Raw genomic sequence first — 25,826 nt, forward strand, 5'->3', positions numbered from 1 at the left:
CCATAACTACACAGGATGTACGTGCATAAGCTACACGTATCCACGTCCATCGAGAAGTCTACCGTTGACATTAACATCTCGTTAAAATGACAGTGCACCGCAGAACAGACAGTCCTAGGATGACCAACGTAAGGCGCCCTTCGTTCAATCTGTACGCATTCGATTCCCAGGAGAAAGCAGAAACGAGTGCTTTAGACACGCTGAAAGACGCCTGCGGACTTTAGTGTTATCGCCCGAAACCTGTAAAACGGCCGCGGCACATGCCATCACCCGTACATTTAAGTAAGCAGATGCATGCATAAGAATGGTATTCGTTTTCACACTTTTCTACAAACATACAATACATATATACGTATATATATATATATATATATATATATATACGTATTTTGAATTTGGATCTTCTCATCGATCCGACTGAGATAGATATACGTTTCCGGTGGCACACTGGCGAATTCTATCTAACGCCAGCAAGGATGAGGATAATCGAGACTTTCCCGTGGTGAAATTCTTTTGCACGCACATGCATGTTCATGTGAGGTGTCTGCTGTTCCCAGCGACGAGAAGCCGAGAGACAGAGAACGACATAAACTACACTGGATTTTCTTCCATTTCTCCCTGGAAAAACCGACCGTGGACCTTCACTGGTGAGGTTCCAAAGGCACGCCGGGAAAGAGTCTCGCGAAATTCGCTGCTTCAGCCTCATGAAGGGAGTTTGAAACAGACGGATACTCGTGTGGAATCGTGGCGGTTTCCACGTATTTCAGGAGGGCTTCCTCCTTCAGCCGCGTCTAGCAATCGTAGTAAGGAACGGCACTAGGAATAAATGAATATGCCTGCTGCCTTTTCACCAAAAGAACAGAGGGCAAAATACAGGAATTCTTGCTTGCGTTCTGGCGTCTCTCCCGCACTCCCCTCGGAGGACGAAGGTAGGACCGGACACACAAGAAACGTGCAGTGTACACAGGAAATTCCTCGTGTTCCCTTTTCTGTGCGTTCAGCATGCTCATAATCGACAGAAACTCGCATCACGCTTCGTCGCGTCGAGGACCTTTTCCTTGCACGCGAGAATTCCGCCTCCTCCACTGAAGCAGAGCACGCGAGCAAAACGGTGCGATGATACCATCCTCTACAGGCTCACGGACATAGTCACCAATACATGTGCTTTTGCACACGAATGTTCTCATCCACGTTCGTACGAATACATGCCTTGAGTAAGAATATCGAGTGAGGTGAGACAGCACCGGTATGAGAAGTGTTGCTCGTTCATTACCATTTGAAAATGTGGAGAAGTTCCGTTATGAAATACAAACAATTACGATCATAGACTGCTGCACTATTGAAGAACGACGCACCAGTTCTCTCTCTCGCGGCTCTCCACGTTTGGAATTCTTTATTCTTCTCTGACCGGGACTCAGTCGTCGATGGCGTTATTCTTTCACCCATACATCCTTATTTCTAGTCACGTATGAAGGCAGTTCCAATTTACCACGAACCCATTTCATTGATATACCAAGGGAAAGAAATGAGGTCCAAAGCACATACGAACCTACGCCTTCTCCACTGTGTTCCAATGCAACATCCCAGTGTATTCGACTTTGTCTCTCAAGAGAAAGCGTCTCCAACTCTGCAACTTCCTCATGACCTCGACTCTATCTCGGCGTGATGTGCCAAGTCTTTTGCGACCCGGCAGAATCCGCGGCGTGCTTATCGTCGCGACAGTGAAACTGCTTCCTCCTCTCAAATGAAGAGACCTGCGCCCGATTTGCATGTACACAACAATTATCCACTAGAAGGCATACATTATGTGTACATGTTAGTTGAGCAAAGTAGAGCAGATGTGCTCAAATAGAAATTCAAGGCTTTTCCTCCGCAAAAAATCCTCCATTCTGCCAAGAATAGGGAAATAAGGCACTCAAAGTCAGTCCATGCATGCTTCTCCACCGACTAAAACACGCCCCTTTGAACGCTTCAGACCACTTGACTTGTTTGAAAAAAGTCGCCGAAGAGATCCTTTTCGTCGTCAAGCGCTCTGCCCGTCTCAGTCGAAACAGAGCTGGCGTGTCTGCAGGCAGAAGATGAGTTTGCAAAACGGTGAAACGCATGGAAATCAAGAGAAAACGCACACACAAACGTAAGCAAGACCGCTACGAGGGCAGCGAAACCATCGACACAAAACCTCGACAAACACACACGCACATGCGCTGACTCCCACAGACACCACATACGACATGCTAACAGAAACCCACGTGTACAGAGAGAAATTGTCAACGCTCGAACCTTTGTTTTCCGGGATACACTTTTGCCAGGTCTGAGGCGGAAACGAACTGTTTTTCATGACAGGCATGTGAAGTGCATGAAGTAAAGTGGAATCCAGTTCTCCTCGAAAACCGAATGCGACAGAACAACGTAGGAAAAAGGTCTACAACAGAGAACACCGGAAGAACCACCACAGCCAGAACAGTCGAACAGAGATGTTCTCGATTTCTCTACTTGTAAATGTAAAGCATCAACCACCAACCCGCGGGGAGACGAGAAGCTCAGCACGAACATAAACGCACTGCCGGGGACTCCAAGGCCAGCACGGGAACCGCGACAGGGAAAGACGCCACCAGGCGCATCCGGAAAAAAGAATCGATGAAGTAAAAGAAGAAACACACGGGCGAGCATTCTTTTGTCAGGCTCGCGTGACTCCTCACCTCAGAAATAGACACGTGAGTAGGGCAGATGGGGCACCGGAGCGTCTGACGGCTGCGGCGAGATGTCACGCGCTCGACGCAGGAACTGCAGACACGTCCAGATCGACCAATGGACTCCAAAGCGACCAATAAACCACATATTCACAATACATGCGCTGATCAACAGCTGGATTCCGCTGGCTGTTACGTTACCCGCCCGATGATACTCCGTCTCCCTACATACATCATATACATACATAAATATCTATATGCATATATATATATATATATATATATATAGGTAGATAGATACGTAGATATATACGCGCGCACACATCTGTCAAGTAGTATACAGCCGCATAGTATGTTGGCATTCGTAGTTGGAGCCAAACATCGGCATCACACACTTGATCGACAAATCGACTTTGCTGCCTCATGCTCATCCGTCAACACGCCAACTACCTCAAGACGGGAACATATAAATCCACTGTTGATGACCTGACCTTTCATCGCGAGTTGTGTGTCTGAGTCGAGAGACCCTCATTCCTGAACGCTGAAGAAGTTTCGCGACATGTCTCGTCTGGATGCCTTCCCTGGTCTCAACACCTTCGCACGTGCTTACCTGCAGATGGTGTGGCCGCAAGTCAGAAGCATTGCAGGGTTTTTTGTAGAGGTTTGTTCGCGACTGACAGCACAGGTGAAATTCGAGTGGAAGTGGAAAGCGGGACCTAGATCCAACTCGAGAGCGAGCATCCCCCCATCGCTGAGCAGCGGCGAGGGCGGCCCCCCCGCCGGCGCGGCTCCCGCCTGAGAGGCCCCCACAGAGCCCCCGACAGAGGCGTCTCTTCTCGATCGGTGGAGCATCGCAGCGAGAGTAGGCAGGGTGGAGAAAGGCTGCGGGAGGTGCCCAGGAATAGCGACGTCGCTCCGCTGGTTTCTGGAGAGCGACGCTCGCGCATCGACAGAAGGATGCTCGGGGAAGTCACAAATGCACTCGAGGCGTCTGCAGCAGACGCAGAAGGTCCCAGGGGCCCCCTGCGGAGAAGAAATGCGCGAAGCGGACACAGGAAGAAAGGCGTGGCGCGCGCTCCTCGACGGGAAGACCCAAGGCAAACGTGGAGAGAAAAGAGAAGCGGAGACAGCCGAGGAAGAGACATCAGGAGACAGGGGAGACATGGACTCTGGAGGTGCTGCAGGGGTTTGAGGGAGAAAAGACAAAGGCAGGAGCGAGGAAGACCCGCCGTTCGAAGACAACAGGCTGGGGAGCAGAGCGAAGAACGCCGCAGTCGAAGATGCCGAAGACGGAAAGAGAGGCGGAGAAGAAGAATAAGCAGCCAAAGAATTTGGAGAAGTCGGCGGAGGCGGCTCTGCAGCTAGCTGAGGAGACTGCTGAGATACGACTTGAAGAAGCTGGAAAAAAAGCAAGCACTCAAAAACAGTGTGCTGAGACAATGGGTAGCACCCATTAGCGCAAGCACCAAGATACCGATAGACTGCTATGAAAGTAGAGGTTCCGGTGCATCTCTCTCTGTCTACGAATCTACCATTAGAAAAAGAAAAATAACCCACGACAGGAATCCTCCAGAGAAACCCCGTACAGTTGTAGGCAAAAGGTAAATTCCAGAAGACTGCTTTGCTTGCGCTTCACTGCACAGCCTTAGGAACCACCTTTCGCGTCAGACCGCACTTGAGGACGAAAAACAACCTCGAATATGCATGGGTCTGTAAGCGTTTGTGTAGCATGGGAAACGAAACGTGAGATCTCTGTTTCGCGTGGAGACCGTACTTGCATAAGCCGAGGGAGGGCGATATTTCCAGCGCACAAGAGGACAGTGAGAGGACTTTCGAGAGGGAGGGAGACCCGTCGCCACGTTTTGCTTCCTCCACACGTCTGGCAGAGGTTGTCTGCAAATTCATCCTTCTTCTGCGCCTTCTTGCGCGCGGCGGAACCCTCTCCGCAATTTGGATTCTTCACCAGGAGGCCCAGTGTCTCCAGTTTTTTCTCTGCTGTCCGACCTTGTTTCCGCCCACGATACACGCGTCGCCGCCGCCTTCTTGGAGCTGCCCCGCCGTGGAGACATCCGTCTTGCGACTCCTCTTCGTTTCTCTCTGTGTTTCCGTCTTCGTGTCTTTCTCTGTTTCTCTCTGCGTTCCTCTCTCCGTTTCGCTCCTCGCCTTCCGGGGCTTGGCCTCTTCTTCCACGCGCTCGTCCTCCCATACTCTTGCTGCGCCTCCTCCTCGAACAGCGTCGTTCTGCGTATCCTTTCTCGTCTCCGTGGTCTCCCCTGTCTTCTTCCTCATCGTCGTTTCGCCACCGTACGTTTCTGTCGAAACCGTCTGCGGTCGTCGACCTTGGCGCACCTGACCGATGACCTTCTCCGGCTCCAGAGAGGCCTTCTTCTTTGCTTGTCCGGGTCGGAGGAAGGACCAGCCGACAGGCGAAACACCCGCTGGCGTCGGAGACACTTTGGAGACACTCACAGTTTCTGCAGGCGCAGCAAGTGCACATGCTGCACCCCCGGCCTCCGAAAATCCCGATTCGCCGAATGTCCTCGTCTCCAGACAAAGGCCCCCGACAGTCGTCACTTGTCTCGTCCTCTGTCTCGGAGCCTTCGCGGCTAGCCAACGCGCTGTCCAGGCTCTGCTGCCGACTCGTGCTGCTCGACCTCACACTCGCCGTGCTCGGAGACACCTCAGGGCTCCTCATATCTGCCAACAGCCGACATCCACACGGTAGAGATTTACTAGTGTGGCCCCACACATGTGTTCACGTCCTTGCCATGAAAAGCAGACCACTGTCGGCGAACAGGAGACAACCAGGAGCTCCATGCATGAGCGATGCCTGAAAGAACCTGAGGCACTGCAGCGAGACGGGCTTGGACAGACGCGTTTCCAGAGGAAAAATGGAGACACACAAAACGCAGAGAATATCAAGGACAGAGACGCAAAGTGGAGGCGGCAGGCTGAGAGGCAGAAAATACTGCAAATCTATAAGACTCCACAAATATCCACATGCACACACAAATATATCTATCTATATATATATGTATATATATAGATATATAGTTGAAGGCATGCGTATCGGCCGAAACAAGTAGATGGATATCCCATCGCATGCAGACGATCATAGATTGACGAGTGCAAATTCCGGAAAGCGGCAATCTCACCGGTTCTGGCGTGTCTGCGTCTCCGACCTTCTCGTCCGCCCTCATGGCAACCGAAACTCCTTTCTCTTTCGTGATGCAGCCCACTGGAGCTTCTGCGGTGGCCGCTTCGACCCTCTGTCGGTACTTCTAGGCGTCTCGAGGTCGTGGAGTCTGCAGGCAAAAACGGTTGAAAAAAGCCACGCCCACGTCCAAACGGCACCCATTTATCTCAGGTTGTTTCCCTTTCTTTGTTCCTCTCAACGCCTCACGTTCTGCTGTGAAGGTCTGCACGATGTGCGACTCCGAAAAGGACGGGGTGGCCTGATGGTAAGACCCTGAGGACCTTTCCGTCCCTAGAATCATAAACAGAATCTCATCTGCTTTGAGTGGCTCGACATATCTTGTATTGTCTTCGATCTCACGGTGTGTAGCAAGTCAACACTCGAAAGTATCCAGTGCAGAGTTGGGACGTCATGTAGCTTGATCGTCTGTGTTGTTATGCTAATCAAACACGTTTCACCGTTCACAGCAGATATGTCCTCAGGTGAACTTGCTCCACACCATAGAAGCGAAGAAAATCTAGGATGTCATATGCTGCTCCGTCCACCCTGGTTTACATCTTGAAGGCTTTTTTTTACCGAATCGAGGATCTGTTGTTAGCATGGTTTCGAGAACACTCAAAGGCCGCTTTTGCGTTGAGCGAAGTACCACATCCAGATATCTCAGTACAAACCAGCCGAATCGATTTCTCTCACTTTCTCTTCTACGATCTCTTTCAGGCAACGAGGCTTCGTGGCTCCCCAGCGAGAGCCGCTGAGTCTGCTGCCGGTGACTGCGCGTGTGCCGTCGTCGGCTCTGCCGCTCGCCGTCGTTCCACTCCCCTGCATGCGCAGCAAAGCGGAAAACACGCGAGAGGAAACATCCAGTGACATCCCTCACGTCTGCGCCAAGATGTATCTATATATCTATCTTTATTTACCTACGCCTGTCTAAATCTATGTACAGAGAATCACCAGAAAGATGTGCGCGACTGCATACGCCTCCACAGAGTTTGACAAGCGATCTAGCGCATGTCGAGAGAACGATTCCGGAACACAAACACATCCACATCTATTCTGTAAATCTGCACAAATGTAAAACGGGACGAGAGCAAGATGGGGCGACACACGAACGTCCATAGCAGGTGGAGACCTCGAAGAATCCCCCCCATTTTTCTCGACAGATCGACATCGCCAAACCAGTCTCCTGTAGTAGGCTCTCGACTCGGGCTGAGCCTCTATCTCTTCGAGATTCGTCGCATGCGCCCAAGCCTCCCTCTGTCTCCCCAACCGCTCTGACGGGGTCTCTCTCACCTCCCTGCTCGCTTGTGCTTCTCGCGGCGCTGCTTCCCACCGCCCCTGCTCTGGAGCCCAAGAGAGCCGCAGGCGCCGAACTAGCCAGAAACGAACACGGCGGTGCCAGCAAGCCCTCTCCTGTCGGATTCGTTGACGGCCGAGAGCCTCCTACAGAGGCGTCCACAAGCAAAAGACGATGTCACTTGCACGGAGTTCCCATGGTGCGTGTAACAGTAAAACGCATTAACCACCTTGAAGGACGGAGCGTGGGCAGCGTGGCCCCATATGAGCAAGTCTTTATATATATATTTATATATCTACTTTTGTTCTATACCTACATATCACTCTCCGTTTGCATCCGCGTACCGCTGTACTCGCCTATCAAATCGACTCGTGTCTGAGCTGTTACTTTCCTGCACGCTGCAGCCTGTTCATAGCCCCTCAGTCTGCCTTTTGTAACCATCGAGGCCTCTTTTAACCGTTCTCTTTGTCTGTCGTAGTAACTCTGCCTCTCGCGTTGCTTCCCTCCTTTAGCCCTCTATTCATCGTTTTCTCATCTCCGTGTGTCACCAGCTCCTGAGCGTCCGCAAACCCTTCTTCATAACATCTGCACCTCGTCGTCTTTCAGTGCTTCGCCCAGGGATGATGGCTTTCTTGCCAGGCCCCTCATCACTGTTTCTTTATTCTCCTGCACACCCCGCAAAATTCGCTATTCTAGGTTTCTGCATCACGCCCTTTCTGAGCACCACTTCGCTTCGTGACTCCTTTCTTCCTCACCTTGCTGATGCGACTCGTGCTGTAGGCCAAAAAAGACCCCTGAGCCGCCAGCCCCTACCCCCTGCCCCTGACTGTCTCCGCCAAGAGGCACGTGTCTCCATCGCGTCGCACCGCCCACCGCCCCGCCAGCTCGAGAGGTGCTCACAGTCCCTGCGGGCAAAGGTGGCGGCGGCGGAGGGGGCGGTGGAGGCGGCGGTGGCGGAGGAGGCGGTGGAGGCGTCGCCCCAGTCCCTCCGACTGCGCCCGTGGAGCCCGAGGGGCCCGCCGGCTGCGCGGAACTCGTTGGCGTCGGAATGGGAGACGAAGAAAACGACGCAGCTTGCGTGAGCCCGCCGCCACCAGGAGATGTAGGGTGCGGCGAGGTTGTCTGGGACGAGAAGCCCCCGCCTGCGCCGCTTGCAGCCGGGCCTGTTGGCCCCGCAGTCCCAAACGGGTCCAGGAAGCTGCCCCCGAGGCCCGCGGGGAGGGGCGGAGGCGGGGGTGGGACGAATGACGAGACAGCTATGTGACCGGAGCGCGAGGAAAGCCCCGATGCCAGAAGCACGGGCGCACCGAGTGGATGGTTGCCCGAGGCCGAGGAGACACTTCTCCCGGAGCCTGAAGCCGGAAGGAGACAGAAGGGAGTTTCTCCTGAAATCGACGCCGCGCCGCTTTCCTCGATACCACTACTCCCCTCAATACCGCCCCTGCCCGTCGCAGACCCCGCGGAAGATGAAGCTGCGAGTCCAGACGCGTCCTGAGAGCTGGCCTGGGCTGCGGAAGCCGCTGCAACAAGGTCAGAGCCGCTGGAGGCCCCTACACGCCCCCTGTCGCCCCCGACCGCCGTAGAAGTCCCGCGTGTGGAGACAGGTTCGTCTGCCGAGGCCTGCTCTGAGGCGGTGCCCGATGATGTGTCTGCAGGCGCGAGAAGTGGAGGCGGCGGAGGGACAGAGGACGGGAGGGAGGAGGAGAAAGCCGAGAGAGAAGGATTTCCTTGGGAAGCGTAAGGCCCTCCTGGAGCCTCTGACCCTGGTACGCTGGTGTCGGGCTCGCTTGCCGCAGCCACTGAATGGGACACTGCCGCTTCAATCGTCTGCGCCATTTCAAGCGCACTGCCTAACGCCATGGAGCTGAATAGAAAAGACGCAAGAGAAGAGACAGGAAACACGTCAGGAAAAAGAGAAAAAACCCGGTTCCAGGTTGAGGGTAGACTTCGAGCAGACATACGGAGACTCTCAAATAAGGAATGAGGAGTCGAAGCTACAGGAGATTCAGGTCCAAATTCCAGGTGTTCGAGTCCCCTCGGAGTCTCTCGGGAACCAACGACTGCATTGACACGCACCGAAAGAAAACGCGTGCATATGTGCGAACAGCAAAGCTCCAAATGGAATGCAGAAGTGAGCGCGTCTCTGTTCAATGAGTGGGGTTTTACGCTCGACGTGTCTTGGCAGATGCACAGTCCCGTCAGTAAGCAACCAAGACAAACTGTGGAGATGTTCAAAGTTGAACCTACGTTCTCCCGGAGCCACCGCGCCACCTGGCACCTCCATCGTCGCCTCCCTCCCCGACAAGTCCCTGCCTGCCTGTCTCCGCCGCTGCCGTTGGAGGCTGGTCTGTCCCGCGAGTCCCCGTCGCCCGTCGATCTCTCATTAGCATCATGACAAGGCCCGCTACAGAGGTCGGAGTTTCTCCTCGTCCCCTTCGCGTCTCCTCATCGCCTCCAGCGGAGGGATTGTCACACTGGTCAGCTGAGTCGCTTGAACGGTCTCCTGTCCCCGAGCCTGCGGGCGCGGATCCCGCGTCTCCTTCTCTTTCGGGTCCTCTCTGGTGTCGGCTAGCTCGCTGCTGGCCGCCAGCCCGACTGTTCTGCACCTGTTCCTCTCTTCTTCTCTCTTCACCCCTTACAGAGAGGAAGCCGCTCCTGTCTCCTTGTCGTCGACCACTGCGCCCATACGGAGACGAATGCCACCGCGAGCCTGCGGAGAGCGCGGAGCCAAACAAAGGAAACAAAGCGCACGAACAGAGAGTCGAGAAAAGGCAGCGAGGAAGAACGTACAGACGTCACAGCTGGGGGTTTTCCGCTGGTGGATCTCGACAAGACAGTGCGGGCGACCGAAAAAGATCAAAAGTCCCAGTGAAGAGAAAATCACATTTTTGCCGTGTCTACAGACCCGACAGCGCAAGGCTTCACTTGCAAACCAACGAGGACCGTCACTGAAGCGAGCTCCGCAGAGCCCGTCCCCGTTGTAGAGAAAAGCCGAAGGCAGCGGCAGCATGATGAAGTGCATGGGGCTGGCGGGATGAGCAAGGAAACAACAACCAGGGAATCAAGTACAAAGTTGCATCTACACATGAATGTGTTACAAGAATACAAACATAAACAGAAGCTTGGGTTTACATTTTCCTGCAGATCAACATCTGTGTAGTTGCGTCACATACTTCCTAGAAACGGAGCAGACGCGTGGCGATCAGATGCCCGACGACTCAATTCGTGGACGCGATGCTCCTCGCTGGAGGCGAAAACACAAGACAGATCCGAAACAGATTTCCGAACTCCAGGTCGAAAGACTGCAGCACTCTTGTCATGCGAACATGTAATGCCTACGTATATACGGGAGCACCATTAAAATGTGCACGCACAACATGTCTACGCAAATATACAGACACCGCTGAAACGCACAAGGGCGGAAACCCACGTATCCAAATACTGCAGATACGCGTAGTCTAACTATATGCACACAGACATACATGTACATACACACACGCTTATTAATATATGTATATATATATATATATGTATATATATATGTGCATGCATGCAAACATAATTATCTGGCTTCATGCAGTAGAGGAAAGCCGGGAAGAGCAGAACCGAGGCGTTAGCGTGCCCATCTGGAGCACTGTAGAATGGGGATGAGGGCAGTCCGTCATTACCTTCCTCTGCGTATAGAAGCTGCGCTCGCAGCCCTGTCTTCCGTGGGAGCGAGGGGGGCGTTTTCTTCTGGGTCGCCGAGTTCATCCTCTCCATCCAGCGCACGCATCACTTCTTCCAAATCGTCTTCTACTTCGTCGTCGTCTTCGTCGCTGTCGTCTTCTTCTTCGCCAGCGACGCCCGCCTCCTCTTCGCGCCACCCTCTGAGGGCCTCAGCCGTCGGCAACGCTTGCCAGCGTCCAGCAGAGAGAAAGGCGATCCGCGCCAAAGACAGATATCTCGCCTCCACACTCCCTCCTGCGCCCCTTCCGGCTCCAAGGCCACGGACGGCCATGGCGGCCAACCGGCGCGCCGCGGCTCCGGTCGCGCCTGCAGGTGTCCCCGCGCTTCCTGCGCCCAAGCTGCGCCCGAGCACGCCTCGCATTTGCGCCTGCAGCAGCAGCGCTCGTGCCTCCAGGGCGAGGGGATTGATGGGTCCTCTGTCGCCCCCGAATCGGCCATGGGCGCTCCGGGCACTCTGTCGCCCTGGGCGGTCGCGGCGGCCCCACCGGCCACTAGACGCCTCCATGGTGGGGTTCTCAGGCAGGCCTTCAGCGGGCGGCGCCGTCGAGGCGAGGTGACTCAGACTGGTGGTTCTGCGTCTCCTTCTGCGCCGGCGACTTCCACGTCGTCCGCCCGCTGCCTCGGCCTCGCGGCCCGAGATGAAAACGCCGCTCGTCTCCGTGCTGCTTCGACTGCTGCTCCGAAGAACTGTTGAGTGGAAGCTAGCGTCGCTGCGGTGCACGCGACTCGCCGTCTCGTCGCTGTCTGAGGGCCCAGCGCCCCAGCGCTTCCCCGGGGCCTTCCCCTGGAAGAGCCCAAGGAGCCCGCGACGCCGGCTCCGCGAGATCGTGCACGGGCGCCAGCGAAGACCGAAGACTGGCGGGCCCTCGAGGGCCTCGTTCAGCCACAGCGACTCGAGGATCTGTCGACGCCGCCTCCGCTTGAGCCGCTGGACGTCGAGAAAGAGGTCCTCCGCTTCTCGTAATTCTTCGACTTCCTCCGAATCAGCCCCCGCGCCAGAATCCCCCCGAGTGTCGGAGCCGTCTGAAGGCGGGAGATTTTTATTGCCCAGGTCTCCGGTCGTGGCACGCTTTCGTCCAAAGGGGCTCGCGTCTTCTTGCGTCGCTTGCCGCCTGCCCGCGGCTGGCGAAGAAGCTGAGGCTAGTGAATCACCAAGAGAAGACTCCTGCGGTCCAGAGTCCGCTGGAGGTTTCTCCGTCAGTGGACGCCGTCCGGAACAGACTTCCGCGGGCCCGTGTCCGTCTCTGTCTACTCGACCCCACAGACTGGAGAGAGACTCCCACAGGCTCTGGCTGGACTCGCCAGGTCTCGCCCCTGCGCACCTTCGAGTCCGTCCAATAACAGCCCAACGCCCCCCAGCGGACGGGGCCCTTCGCCCCAGGGCGTGAATGCGGAGGATCCACCCAGGTTGAAGATCGCTGATAGGCGGGAGGCGTCTCAACACCGTACGGCTGCACACGGCTGCCAGAGCTGCCTGTCGGCCCACGACTCCTGCAGACCCTGAGCTCTGGCTGCTGCTGTTGCTGCTCAGACTTCCTCTTCGGTTGTGGCGAGGTGAAGCCGTGGAACCAATCCAAGGTCCGCCCAGAGGCAATAGAGGAGCCGCGGCAGAGTCTCCCAGAGCCACAAGCTGTTGCCCCACACAGAGCCCGCCCCTCCCGCAGCTGTCCCTAAATCGCCCGCCGGAAATTCCGGCGCACCTCGTGAAGCGTTGGCCGCGAAGGCTGCATGCGCCCAAAGGCGCGAGAACGATGGGGGCCTCTACGTCGTCTTCCTCTTGGGCGAAGAGGTCTGCAAATCCATCTGACGATCTTGCGAATGGGTCTCGTCTCGCTTTTCGCTGAAAAGACGCAAAATACTGAAGCGAGCGGACATTCGGTGGAGACAGCGGGACCTCTGACAGCAAGGGCTCCTCTTCGCCACACTCCACAGCTCGAGCCGCCACTCCCGCCATCGCCGCCGCGACGCAGGAGCCCGAGTCGAGCGCCGCGATCGCGGTCGCGTCGACGAGCGCGGCGTGCCTCTCTGTCTCCGCGACCGGGCTGAGGCACCGCCCTACACAGGAGATCGTCGGAGCGAGCCGAGGAGGCTCAGGCGGGAGGAGCTGGAGGAACTCGACTGGAATCCCCGCACGCGCCGCCGTTGCCACAGCTTCTGCCTGTCGAAACTCCCTTTCTTCGGGGCGGTAGAAAGTCGTAATTCTCGTCCTGCGCTCCACCTCGGCGCCGCCCCGAGTCCCCGCTTCTTGGGCTCGACCCACATTTGTCTCTGCTGCACTCGGCGCAGTCTCGCCTCTCGCTCCGGCTTCGGTTTCGCCTCTTTCGCCGTCGTACACAAGCGCGGAGCCGCCCGCAGTCTCTCTTGATAGACCACGATCCTCTCCTGCACCCCGCACATGCGGCTCCGCCGGCTCAGCAGCCCGCAGCTCCTCGGCCTGTCTCCGCCCAGAGATCACATCCCACAGCTCCTGAAGCGGCCCCCGGCGGGAGAGCGCGGGACCTCTGTTTCCCTGGCCACTCGTACCGCCTTCGCGCTCCGGACCTGGAATACCAGCCGAGCCCGACGGCTGACCGACGGCGCGCGTCGACGCCGGAGGTAGGGCAAGCGCAGGCATGGGTCCACCTGGCGAGACATATGCCTCCAACGCTCCAGACACAGGCCTTCCGTCTTCAGGAGAGTGGAACTGTCCTCCCGGCCCTAGGCCGTGGTTGAGGCCCTCAGAGAGGGGCTCGTCCTCTGGAGTTCCAGGGGCAGGAGGCTGTCTACACACAGGAAGGAGGAGACCGATTTCGCAGAAGGCCCGCCGAAACAGATTCAACACGCGCGCCCACTCTGTCTCGGACACCAGGTCTTTGTACGGGGTGCCCTCTGCGGCGACGAGCGCTTCGTCTCGTGGTGGTTTCTTCATCCCCATCGCCTTGGCTTCTCCTCTCTCCAGGGCATCCGCGATGTCTCCGTTCGGGTCCTCAGCGGTGTGGGAAGACAGAGAAGACGAGACGCATGCACCGCAGGCATTTTCGCCTGTGGAAAAGAACGAACCTCGCACCGCCTCCCGCTCCCCGTTTTGTCTCTGCGGATCCGCGAGATCAAACGAAGAAATGCCGCGGCTCCTGCTGCTGTCCGCCGCCGGTCTCAGAGCTCCGGCGTCTGGGTCAAGGGCCCCTGCCTGTTCGAGGTCTTCAGCGAAAGCACCTGCAGGCGGAGAGACATGCACGCCGGGGCGGCACCCAGGTCTCTCCGCTCGCTCTCTCGGACTTTGAGCGGCGGGTGGCGCTTCGTGTTGAAGGGGAGAAGAAGAGTGAGACGACGCAAGGGGCTCCTTTTGTTCAGTTTCGCGACTTGTTGATCTTCGGCCAAAAAATGCCACGCAGCCCATCAGGCGACACACATCGGCTTTGTGGTACCGCCACAGCGGAGCAAGGTGGCTGCGCGAGTAGAGCAACGCCTCTTCGACCGTCGACGCCGGAGCCGACAGCAGAGACAGGAACTGGAACAGAGAGATGCAGCGGACCACGCAAAAACCAGGTACGTGGATACGTCAAGTGCATTCGTCAAAGCAGAAGGAAGAAAATAGAGAAGAGAAATGCGTGGAGACTACGGCGTTGTGACACAAGCGCCACTCAGACACACCGCAGAAGTACCGCGATCAGATATGTGGACGCGAAACACCTGTGAAACACAGAACTGCATGCAGTGAGGGTCTGTGCGGAAAGGGAACTCAAAATAATCCTATCTCTCTCTATTGGATGTACCAACAGAGAGAAATACGCTCACTTAGCAATGGTATTTGTATTTGTGGACGATATCTGCATCTGTGTATCAGTAGCCTGAGCCGCACACTGGGTTTACCACCAGAATTAACGGAGCACGCGATGTATACGACACCCTCACGTGTGGCACGAGGCGCAGGCACCTCCGGGTCTTTCTCCAGTTTGATGGGCGTCACCAGTCGCTATCGATAGCCCACGTTCACCCAGAAAACGAATCCCAACTCAGCATATATATATATATATATATATGCATCCCTGCACGGATGTACACATACTCTTACATAAATATATATATATATATATATATATATGGCTACAACCAGGAAGAAGAGAAACATCCCACAACAAGCGGTACCTTCAATTTATGAAGCTCGAAATGGAGCGTGGCCAGCCTGCGTCTGTGACGCCGCTTCTGTCTTGCGAGCCAATGAAGAGCCAAATCAATGCCATTCTTTCGAGATCCCACGCCTAGACGAGCACGGAGTGTCTCTTCGTTCCCCTCGCACTTCAGTCTCCACTGAAGCAGCTGGTCGTCCCGCGTCCGCTCCAGGCGGCGGAGAATCTGCATCGTAAAAACAACAACGACGGAGGACGAAGAAACATGTGGGATAGACCGTGATCTACAAAAACAAGATCTTCTACTTAAGAAAATAACATCGTCCCAGCAACCTCAGAGATTGGTACTTTCCGAGGAAATTGTGAAGTTATATATATATATATATATATACATATATACATGCATTAATGTATATATACATGTATATGAAAACAATCCGTGCAATCTATAAGAAGTTCCTTTGGACAGTGAAACATTTTCGTCTGTTCTCAACGCCTTGCCTATCGTCTCCCCTCAGCACTGCTCTGCCTCCGTTATTGTCTACTCACTGGTCGACCCTCCTCCAGTCCACCTCTCGACTGATTGATCTCTGAATCCGTGTCTCTCTTTTCTCGTCTGTCGTCTCCGCAACATCGTTCACCATTGCTCCGTTTCTCTCTATCTCTCTCTTTCCCTTTTCTCCTGCCTCGCGTGTACCTCCTTGCTGTGCTTCCTCGTGAACCACCCTGTGTATCTTTCCGCACCTCGTGGAGCTGAACATAAGCAGCCTCGACTTCTCCAGGAAGCAGCTGAAGCCTTCCAGACTTCCCAGTTGACCGGCGTGGACCCCACCACCCTTCAGAGGGTGCCCCGGCGCTGATGGCCGCTTCTTGGGGTTCCCCAACTTTATTCGTGTCCCGGCGCTCAGCCGCGTCCTCGCCACGCAGCTCCGTCGCTCCCTGCTCGCCCTCCCCTGGCCTGCGAGAGTCCCCCAGGCCTTTCGGTCGCGCCGGTCTATCTCGTGAGTCCGGAGCGCCTAGGGTGTCGGCGTCGCGGAGCGACGAAACCGAAGAAGATACTCCAGAGCAACGCACGCAAGAGGTGGTGGAGCTACGTTCGGGCCGACAGGAGAGTTCAACGGGTCCTTCACTCGGAGACAGACGGGTCTCCCCCGAGATCGGTGGTACGTCAGGAGGAAGCGAATTAGGCCCACAGAAGGACGCATTTCCCGTCTCGCTGTCGGCTTCCGTTTCGTTCTCGTTTCGCACTGTCTGTTCCCCAGGGGCAGTCGACTCCGGGCCGAGAGGGCCAAGTGCAACCGAGGTGAAAGGGCTGAGAACGTTGGGGTACGCGTACGTGAGATCGCCATTCGGCGAGGCTTTCTCGTTTTCGCTTCGGCTTTTCGGCTCCTCACCAGGCCCGAGGCGCCCACTAAGACGACCTTGATCTCCCCCAGCATTCGAAGTGCTCATGAGCATTCCTTGGTCATCGAGATGTCCATCACCCTTCGATTCACAGGAATCCTCCCAGGAGACATGCAGACTTCTCTCGTCTGTCTGGCTAGCGAGACTCGCGAAGCGTGACCACCCACAACAGTCCGCACATGGACAACGAACCGCCTCAAAGGTTTGCTGCTGCTCGGCGCTGCAGGAAGCAAGGGATGGGGACACACAGAGGCGAAACGCATAGAGAGAGAATGGCCTACATCAAAGACAGCTGCACGGGATACCTTCTTCTGCTTCAATCCTCAAATGCCTGAATCCAAGAGACACTCACATGTGGTATACTCTCCAAGGAAGGATGGCGCCGACTGCCTAAAATATCAAGAAGAAAGTAATCAAAAAAGATGACTCACCCCGCGACACGCACGTCAAGTCACCTCCCACGGAAATCGTATGCATGCATGCATGTGTATAAATATGCGTAAATGTATAAACGTATATTTTAAACTGTGTGTATATGACATACACGTAGGTATCGTTATAGCACTACACACTACTCTCTATATAGATCGAGGTGGAGATGGTTCTTCCATCATGTGCACGAATGAATGCTCCGTACAGATCCCCGCTGACAGCTTCTCAGGCGTCCCTCCCCCACCTCTGTACTCTTCCTTCGCTGCCTGGAACGCTGACCCTTTGCCATTCTTTGTGCTGTAACTACCAACTGGCTTTTCTAAGGTGACACACAGCTGCATGCCCCGATCTTTGAGGCGGGGCCTGCCGCTCCAGACGCGACAACGGCTTAGGTTAAGGAAACCAGAAGTTCTTTCATCTCACCAGAACTGCGCGTAGATGTCGAACCAGCCGCAGTGAAGGAAGTGGAGAGCAAGGAGCTTGGCGAGAAGGAGATCGTCGCTTTCCATGAGGTGGCGACGGACGCAAAATCGGACTCCGAGCCCTTCGCCCCGGAGGAAACTGGGAAGGGCCGACGCAACGCTGGCTCCGCTTCCACGTGTACACCACGCTCGTTTGCATGCAAGAGTAGAACGCGTGCCGGAGCAACAAAGGCGCGGAGATATTCTCTGTTCCACTGAGGATCGACGGACTGGCGGCAAATGTGTGGAAGCGACAAGGCAACTCGTAGCGTGCTGTCTTCCGCGTTGGCTCATTGATGTGTGCTCTGTATGCGTCCTGCCCCAGAGCTCACGGTTCCTGTCTTCTGTTGCTCCAAGTCTGTCTCGTTCTCCAGCATCGAAGGCCTCGCCACTAGACTCGCGCGTTGGCCGTCGCCGCCTCCCCCCTCTGTCTTCTTCGTTTCGTGGTTCGTTTTTTCCGTCTTCTCCCTTGTCCCCCGCGTCTTCACATGCGGATGTTGACGACCCACTCGCCTGCATCTGAGGCCCTGTCGGCGGACCTTGAAAAGCAGCAAACTCCGCGTTCCCTGGGTTGCTAGCTGGGCCGGTGTGTTGTTCTTCGGTCTGTGTCTGCTGACAAGCTTCCTGTTTCGCAGCGGCTTTCTCGTTTCTCGCGTGGAGCGCGAAGAAGAGCTGCTGCTCGGGCGGCGGCGGAAGCACTCGGGTTGCGGGGGCAGGGTCCCCTGGTATAAGCCGGTCGATCGCTCGCGCCACGCCGGTCAAAGTCAGCTGTTGTTCTTTGTAGGTTTCCGTCAAGGTGTGCGTCACATCTAGCGCCTGGACTTTCTTCTGAAGGCCGCGAATCACCTCCGTGACGGAGACGCAAGACCCACGAGACTCTGTGCCTCCAGGGTTCTCTCCCGGTCGCGAGGCTTCAGCAAACGGCGCAGCCGGCTCGGAGAGAAGAACGCGCTGCGCCGCATCAGACGCGGACGCGGCGTCTCCATCGGAGGCGAGAGGCCCAGAAACGGAGCCGGACGGCATCGGCGGAGGGACAAGAAGCCCAGGAGCTGGAAGAGTGTAGCTCGGCAACACACTCTGGAGTGAAGATGAACTTGGACAGCTCGCTGCGGCAGGCGACGGTGCTCCTGAGAGGAAGGGTGACGCCAAGGCTGAGGGCAAGGGCGGCGAGGGTGACCCTGGGGGAGACGAAAACCCTGACGCCAAAGAAAGAGAAACGGAAGAGACTGCAGATGCGCGCTGGTCGGCCCGCGGATCGATACGTCCAGGCTGCCCGGTAGCACCTTCAGGAATGTCTTTCTCTCTAGACGCATCGCCAGACACGTTGGATGACTCGCAACCTGCTGTCGCCCCATCGCGTCCGGAAACCGAAGGGCGCCACCCGGCGCGAAAGCTATTCTCGGATGCAGCGGCTTCGTCTCTCTGGTCTCCTGTGTTCATGCCCTCGGGTGGCGTCTCTCCGGCGCCTCGGTCGCCTACCCCGACGTTCAACTCGCTCTTCACTCCCCCTTCTACCGCGGCCCGCTGCCCTCCTTCCCCGGAAACGTCTGCGAGTTCGCCGCTACGCTCTGAGCGCCCTCGAGTCCTCGAACCCTTCTCGTCCTTCTGGTGAGAGCTAAGTGAAGAAGAAGGGAACGAGACAGGAAGAGGCGAGAGAGCAGAACAGGAGGCTCCTGCAGGATTCGATGCTGCGCTGCTACAGGCCACGGACCGGCGACCAGGGCGAGAGGCATCAGACTTGATCTCTTCATTGTGAGACGGCAGAAGAACGGAAACGGAGGAAGAAGGCGCAAACGACGGCTGCGTCGCTCCGGTGCTCGGAACGGCTTCTCGTTGCTTCCGCGCCTCGGCTGCAAGAGCTGCGGCGCGAATCTGATCTTTCGACTCCTGGCAAAAAGCGATAGGGCAAGGCAACGAATACACGTCTGTCAACGGGGGCGCAGCGCATCGCCGCGCCAATCGGTTGTGGGGTGAGGAACGCGCTTCCCCAAGAGTGAACACACTCCCTCACGTGTACTTTTAGGAACTCCAAGTGCGTCCGCCATGAAATCTGTAGCGGTCGGATTTGGACAACCAAGTGAACTGGAACCTTTCACGTGAGAGACACGAAGGTGAAGAAAGCCAAACTCAGTCCGGGGAGCGAAATGCAAAAAGCAAGCAAACTTGCAGGACTGACCGAGACGTCTCGAGACGTCACAACCGACGACAGTCGAGTGATTGAGTTCCACACACTGCCTCGAGAAAGACAGCCTAGCAGAGACCGAGAGGACACCTCTACAGTCCAGAAACACGAACAAAAATGGAAGTTTTTAGAACCTGTTCACGCAGCTCGACGGGTCGAAGGAAAAATTGACTTCATACAAAATCATCGCTGACACACATACTCATGTATTACACATATACGTATATATATATATACATACATATATATATAGGGGAAGAAGTGGAGCGTGAAAGGATCATGGCGACTCACAACAATGACGTCGAGTAGGAGATCGAGGTTTCTGGTGAGTTCGTCACAGCTTTTTCTGTGGCGTTTGGCTGCTTGTGTAACTTCCTCGTACAGGGCGACGAATGGTTCTCGCCCAGCTCCAACAACTGTGATGGGAGCCTCGGCGCGCTGCATCCAGAGCGCCTGTTCTCCTCCTGGTGGCTTCTGACCGGTTTTGCGAGCCTCTGTCTCGCGCTTCGCCTGAGTGTCTGACTTCGCTTCTTGTCCGCACTGAGTCGCCTTCTCGCGAGCCTCGGCAGAGACGCCCGTCGTTCCCCAGGCCCCGTCATCCTCCGCCTTGGTCCCGTCTCGCGCATGCAGGGGCTGTCGGTCTTGGCGAGCTGTGAGAGACGGAGACATGGAAGGCATGCGCGAGAAAGGCGGCGTGCGGCTGGCCTGGTCCCCGGAGGCCGGCGCCCGGCGAGCGGGAAGGTGGGAGCGCGAATCGGAGTGTCGGTCCTGATGCAAGACCGAGGAAATCTCACAGATCATTCTCTTGCGACGCACGCTCCGGCTTCGATCTGCCTCCACAGATCCGCGGGATTTCGCGAAAAGAGCCCCGCCCCGCACACGGGCCTCTGGACGAGTCAGGACTGGACGCGGGTCAGGCGACACAGGGCGTGGAGACAGTTCTTCAGCCGTCTCGTCGAGCGAGGACGAGTCTCTGCTGCCAGGTGCAACCGACGAAGAGCTCGACGCAGAAGAGAGCGAGAAGAACGGAGAGAAAGGCGCCGAAGAAGACGACGGTGGGACCCCCGAACTGAGGAACTGCGAATCAGACGCTCCAAGAGATGGTGCGGTAGCCGACCCTACAGCCGACGCTGACGAAGACGCACGGGACGAAGGGGGAGAAGAGGGAAGCGACGAAGCGGGAGCCGAGGACGGAGACGGAAGGGAGGCAGACCAGGGGAGAGAGGAAGAAGAGGAAGAAGAGGAAGAAGAGAGGAAAGAGGAAGACGAAGAAGGCAGCGAAGTTACGGAAGAGGACGGAGACGTCAGCGACAAGGAGGAAGACGGAAGAGAAGAAGAAAGTCGGGAAGAAGACACGCCCGTCTGAGGCTCAGGAACGCTTTGAGGGTCGCCAGACGAAGACGACAAAAAAGACGAAGAGAACAGGGAAGCAGCCAAGGAAAGACCTGGCAAGGACGAGTCAGAGGAAGCCGCAACCGCTTCGTCACGCGTCCTCCCAGGAACTGCGTTGCGTTGCACACATGCCACACAGAAAAAAAAGCAGCAGCGACATAGGTGGATGTGCTATTCGTGACGCCAGATCTAGTCTTTTATGCAGTCGACTAAATTTCTCCGTTGTTGTTTGACTGAAATGTTATTGACATCAACACTAGCAAACCACCAGTCTTGACTGAACAGAATATCTCGTTCCTGGCCTCGAGATCTGTTACAGTCCGCGCAGGTGTAGGCAAACGGCACATGTAAAGTTCAAGAGGGAAACAGCAGACATGAAGCCAGAGACAGCGTCCCTCAAAGCCGTGAGGACTCGTAAAACAATAACCACCCCAACAATCGCTTACATCGACCTGCGGACAAGACGTGACCTCATCACGTTTCTTCAGAGCCGCAGAATCCATCCGAAAAACGAGACAACTGGTGCTTGGTATGCCCCAGAGGAAACGACAGGCACCTCCGCATGCATCCAGCACAGAAGTCTGTCTATGAACAGATACTGTGGGAAGAACACAGCAAGCCTTGCCTCACGCAACCTATGGTGCCTACACGTTTGGAATGTATGCTTTTGAATGCAATTCTAAATCGATGAACCTTTCAGAACTGCAGGGGGCCTTGTGAAGAAGGTTCTCGACGCCTCAACCACATGTCGACTTGGACGCACAAATGGACACAATGAGACATTCGGATTTAGTTTAGCTGCTATTTTTGGGTTGCCTCAGATGACTATAAATCAGCAGCAAAATGTCGAACATGCATATATTACGTTTTCCACTCGGTACGCTCCCTGCCACGCCTGTGCGTGTAGAATGCAGTCGTGTTTGGGCAGTGGGCATGAGGAGTAAGGAGAAACAATGAATGCAAAGGATACAGAGAAGCACTGACGCCAAGACGCAGACGACAACTCTAAATCGAAGTTCATCTTACATTTCCAGCTTCGCAGCTGCAGTGACCAGTGACCTTTGTGCGCCAAAAACTTCCAGGTATCGCTCTAGTGTATTCAGATAAACTTCGAAAGCCAACAGATTCACGCTCTCCCTGCTCCACTACCTAATCATAATCTACTGTTCCAGACATTAAGGAATCTACGCAAAATCTCAAATCGAATAAACAGGGACATTATGGTACCTAGGATACTGAATCTGGTAACTATACTCTACGAGCTGGGATACTGGTGGCGCATGCAAAAAACGCGACTTTAATCCAAACTTCACAGAAAGCCACTCAGTGAGCAGTATTTCTAATTTCGGGAATCCTCAATCAAATTCGACACTGGCAGACGCATGCAGTGGCAGCTGCTTAGCAAGAAGACGCGGAATCAGAGAAAAACGATGTGGAATATCCTTAACGTCAGTGGATGCGTTTTAACGTCAACATACTACAGACCATGAGAGTGAAGATAGTCCAATATGTAACTCCGTTCGTGAAAATCGAGAAGGTTTCACAAAGTACATTTAAGAAATGTGATTAATTCACCTAGTCAACACGACCACCTACAGGAAAATAAAACGCAGACGAGAGACAGGCTCATGTGGCCAGTTCGGCGCGGACACTGAGACAAGAGAGTCAACTCTGGCCAGCAAAACGCAGAGAGCTACGCATTTCAAGTGAGACGCGGGAAACCACGTGTGTCGGGAGGAATCACCCACCCACCCACACACACACAGACAGACAGACAGACACTAGAGTGTACACCATTCTACCGGAGAGTGCGTCCTTTCCTGCTAAACCCTATCTAAACACAACTCTGATGGCCCCCCTCGAATCTCGAAACAGTGATCACATTAATGCATGTATCACGCCAAGAACACAACTGTTGTGGAATATCCTTGATGCCGAAGATATTGAAATTCGATTCCCTTAACTATCTCAAGCACTCCAGTTGGGATCGGTGTGTTCAGCAGTCATACAGAATCTGGTTGTCTCTACCTCGTAACTGGAGTCACATTCGGTATCCGAGATTTCAGAAACCGCGGGTTGCGTACCTGAACGATCAGCGTGAGGCATGGCTAAAGGGTGAAGCCTCGCCCCCGTTCGCTCCTGGGATGAAAGAGAGAAACCGCAGATTTCTCAGGAAGGTGGAAGTATAGGAACCACGAGAATTCTTGTTTCCACCGTGAAAAAGGCTTTCTCTCAGTCGCGAAAATGGGTTGCTGCTGGCGCTTTGGCTCCGCGAATTGCAGTGTACGCGAAAGGCGACGCAAGTAGACAAACAATCGTTTTAAGAGCGGTGGTCGTTCTGGAAAGCACCGAACTGTGACTTGGATTCCCAAAACAACATGACAGTTTCGAAGCTTCGCTCTCTGCTGTTGCTTCTGCCCACTTGACTCAAGGTTCCCATGGGCACAAATGCCTCTCTGTAGACACGCCCGTGTGTATGAACCTAGAAGCCTAGACTTGATACAGAGTTAACGAAGGTTTCTGCGAGCAATACATGACAAGAGGACATGTCGGTTGCATCCAGGTGTCTTTTTTAAAGGAAAAAACGAGGCTGTAGCAGAAACAGGGTTTTTGGTGACGCGTCACCGTGTGCCGGGGCTGAACGCGTTTCACTCCGGAACCTGGACAGTAGAGCAAACGCACACTTTCGAATGTTCGTAAGCTTTTGCACACAGGTTGGTCCTCTGAGTCAAATCGCCGTCTCCAGCTCCTCGTTTCTGATTCCCTCCAGAAAAACTGTCAGGACACAGCTGGTCAGCCGCTCTGCGTCGCCGGCCACGTCATCTCTGTGATGCGTTTTGAGAGGTGAGGCAACAAACCATGAGTATAACGAAGAGAGAGAAGGTGGGAGAGAGAGAAAAACAGTTAAGCAAGGTGTGTTCGGCAAAAAGAGAGCGGATGTGTGAAATGCCACGGAGGGGATAGCCAGACCGCCAGCTAGTGGTCGCCCAGACGAGACCGGTAGCTACCGGTTGCGGCAAAAGAAAGGGGGAGAGACACAAACACGAGGAGCCAGCAAAAAATGAGCTTTTCTGCTAGGGAAAAGAGGCTCAAGAGAAAAAGAAAACAGCGTCGCACTCAAGCCCGCACAACCCCTGGGAGAGACCAAAGGAAAGTTTGAGGAGGGTGGCCCCCAGCGACGGTGTCGCGGAAAAAGCGTGAGGGGGACACAACAACGCCGCTGGTCTCCCGTTCCCAGGGAACCTGTTTCCTGTCTTCCGTTTTAAGTTCTTCGCGCGAACACAAGGTTCGGAAGCAGAGGAACCCTTGCAAAGAAGCTAGAAAGTCTGTGTCTGGAGGGTAGGAGCTAAACCAGCCGATAACGCGACGGCACAACGCTGGAGGCAAGGCTGGTCTGTACGACGAGAGAAACCGCGGGCAACGCGAATCCCAGGAGAAAGTGTTTGAGTCCAAGAACCGCTGAATTCTAACGGTCTGGTCTCTAAATATGCATACATATGCATATCTGTACTATTGAGATAAGCTTTCGTAGACATGTAAGTAGAGACATCGTTCCTAGTGAAACATCTCTAAGACTAGGCGACGCCAGTTCTGACGCATGGTGAGTATAGGACAGCCGTTGATGCTCTGCGTGTCCAGAACATTTCAACTTTTGCCTTTCCATTGAAACAGGAGGTAGATGGAGCGGTGTTTGAGGAGATAAGAAGCAAGACCTCAAGACGAGACACTTCGCATGGTAGCAGCCTTTCCACACTTGTAAGGTTATCGGTCTGGCCGGCTAAGTCCCGTCGAGAAAATCGCAGGAAAGCCGTGTCCACCAGCGCCGCTACCACACACGCCATCGCGACGGGAACAACAACGACCGGTTACTGGAAACCATCGGAGCCGAGACCGCCTATCTGCTCACCGTCGTTAACACTCAACCGTAAAGATGCATCCATAACACACTCCCGTGTTTCATTTTATCACTGGCAGGGGTGCCCCTTGAAGGAAAACACACCAGTCTGTACAGTCGTGGGCGTGATTGTCGAGAAAGTACAGGCGAGTGAAAGCAAAAAGCCAGGTGCGAAGATCGAGCAGAGAGCCTTGGTGCTAGTGTTCAACTTTCGATAATCAGGCCTCTGCACTGGATCCAATCGAACAGAATGGATACCACCGCTCTTCACAAACAACAGTTGGCACGCAATCCTCCTGGAAGACAGAAGAGACGGGGATCCGTATGAAGCTGTGGTTGAACAATGTGTCGTAGCCCGTAATTAAACAATCACAGAGGCCTTTTAACCCTGGAGTCACAGTAGAGGTAGTCACCAGTATCCAGTTTGAACGTGAGAGCTCGACACCTTGATCTAAACTACACACGAACTTATACAAACCTGTTTTTGGTAAGTTGAGTGGATTTACGTCTTCTATGCCCTGTCGAAAACTGCTACACAGCCCGCGAGCTTCGATGCCTTAGCCGTAATCTAGATGCGACCGTATTTTCGCGACGCAAGTCGACTTATGTATGCGGTTGATATACAAATATATATATATATATAGTCTCAGTATAGGCACATCCATACGTACATCCACTGAACACACTTAGTTGTATTCTTGGCAGGCATTTTCGCAAATCGATGCAGAAAAATCAATTCACAGACAACAGCGCGTCGTTGCTGTGTGGGAGCGATGTTTTGTCACACCGCACAAACGAGGGAGAAGAACCGGAGAAAACAACAGCTGTTTCATGCTCCAGTCGAATGGCAGCGATTTGCTACTCTGTCCTTTGATGTGTTAACCTGCCCGCGTGCTTTTCGTGGCCTTCTGGGGTCGGGGCAAAAGTCGCTGCTCCCTTGACGCAAGAAATGCCACGTTTGAAAGAGTGACAATTTAATTTTCTTAATGAGATTTCGCGATCGACATGTGGAGAAGTTCCCAGCGCTACAAAAATGATATCAAAG

The 25,826-nt window shown here is 54.7% G+C and overlaps 1 protein-coding gene across 1 annotated transcript; it reads right to left on the minus strand.

The window, feature by feature from the left end:
- Positions 1–1,868: 1,868 nt before the first annotated feature.
- On the minus strand, positions 1,869–22,992 carry TGME49_223880 (zinc finger, C3HC4 type (RING finger) domain-containing protein; the record flags this gene model as incomplete). Its single annotated transcript, XM_018780024.1, has 16 exons — positions 1,869–2,065; positions 2,700–2,784; positions 3,301–4,088; positions 4,465–5,387; positions 5,846–5,995; positions 6,580–6,705; positions 7,177–7,326; positions 7,936–9,044; positions 9,428–9,890; positions 10,354–10,424; positions 10,849–14,396; positions 15,035–15,241; positions 15,760–16,639; positions 17,275–19,199; positions 19,786–20,996; positions 22,971–22,992. The coding sequence occupies 16 exons, from the start codon at positions 22,990–22,992 to the stop codon at positions 2,042–2,044; spliced, it is 11,682 nt and encodes a 3,893-aa protein (XP_018635918.1). The 3' UTR covers positions 1,869–2,041.
- Positions 22,993–25,826: the final 2,834 nt, after the last annotated feature.

Source organism: Toxoplasma gondii, chromosome X (assembly GCF_000006565.2).
Source record: "Toxoplasma gondii ME49 chromosome X, whole genome shotgun sequence".
NCBI classification, from domain to species: Eukaryota; Apicomplexa; class Conoidasida; order Eucoccidiorida; family Sarcocystidae; genus Toxoplasma; species Toxoplasma gondii.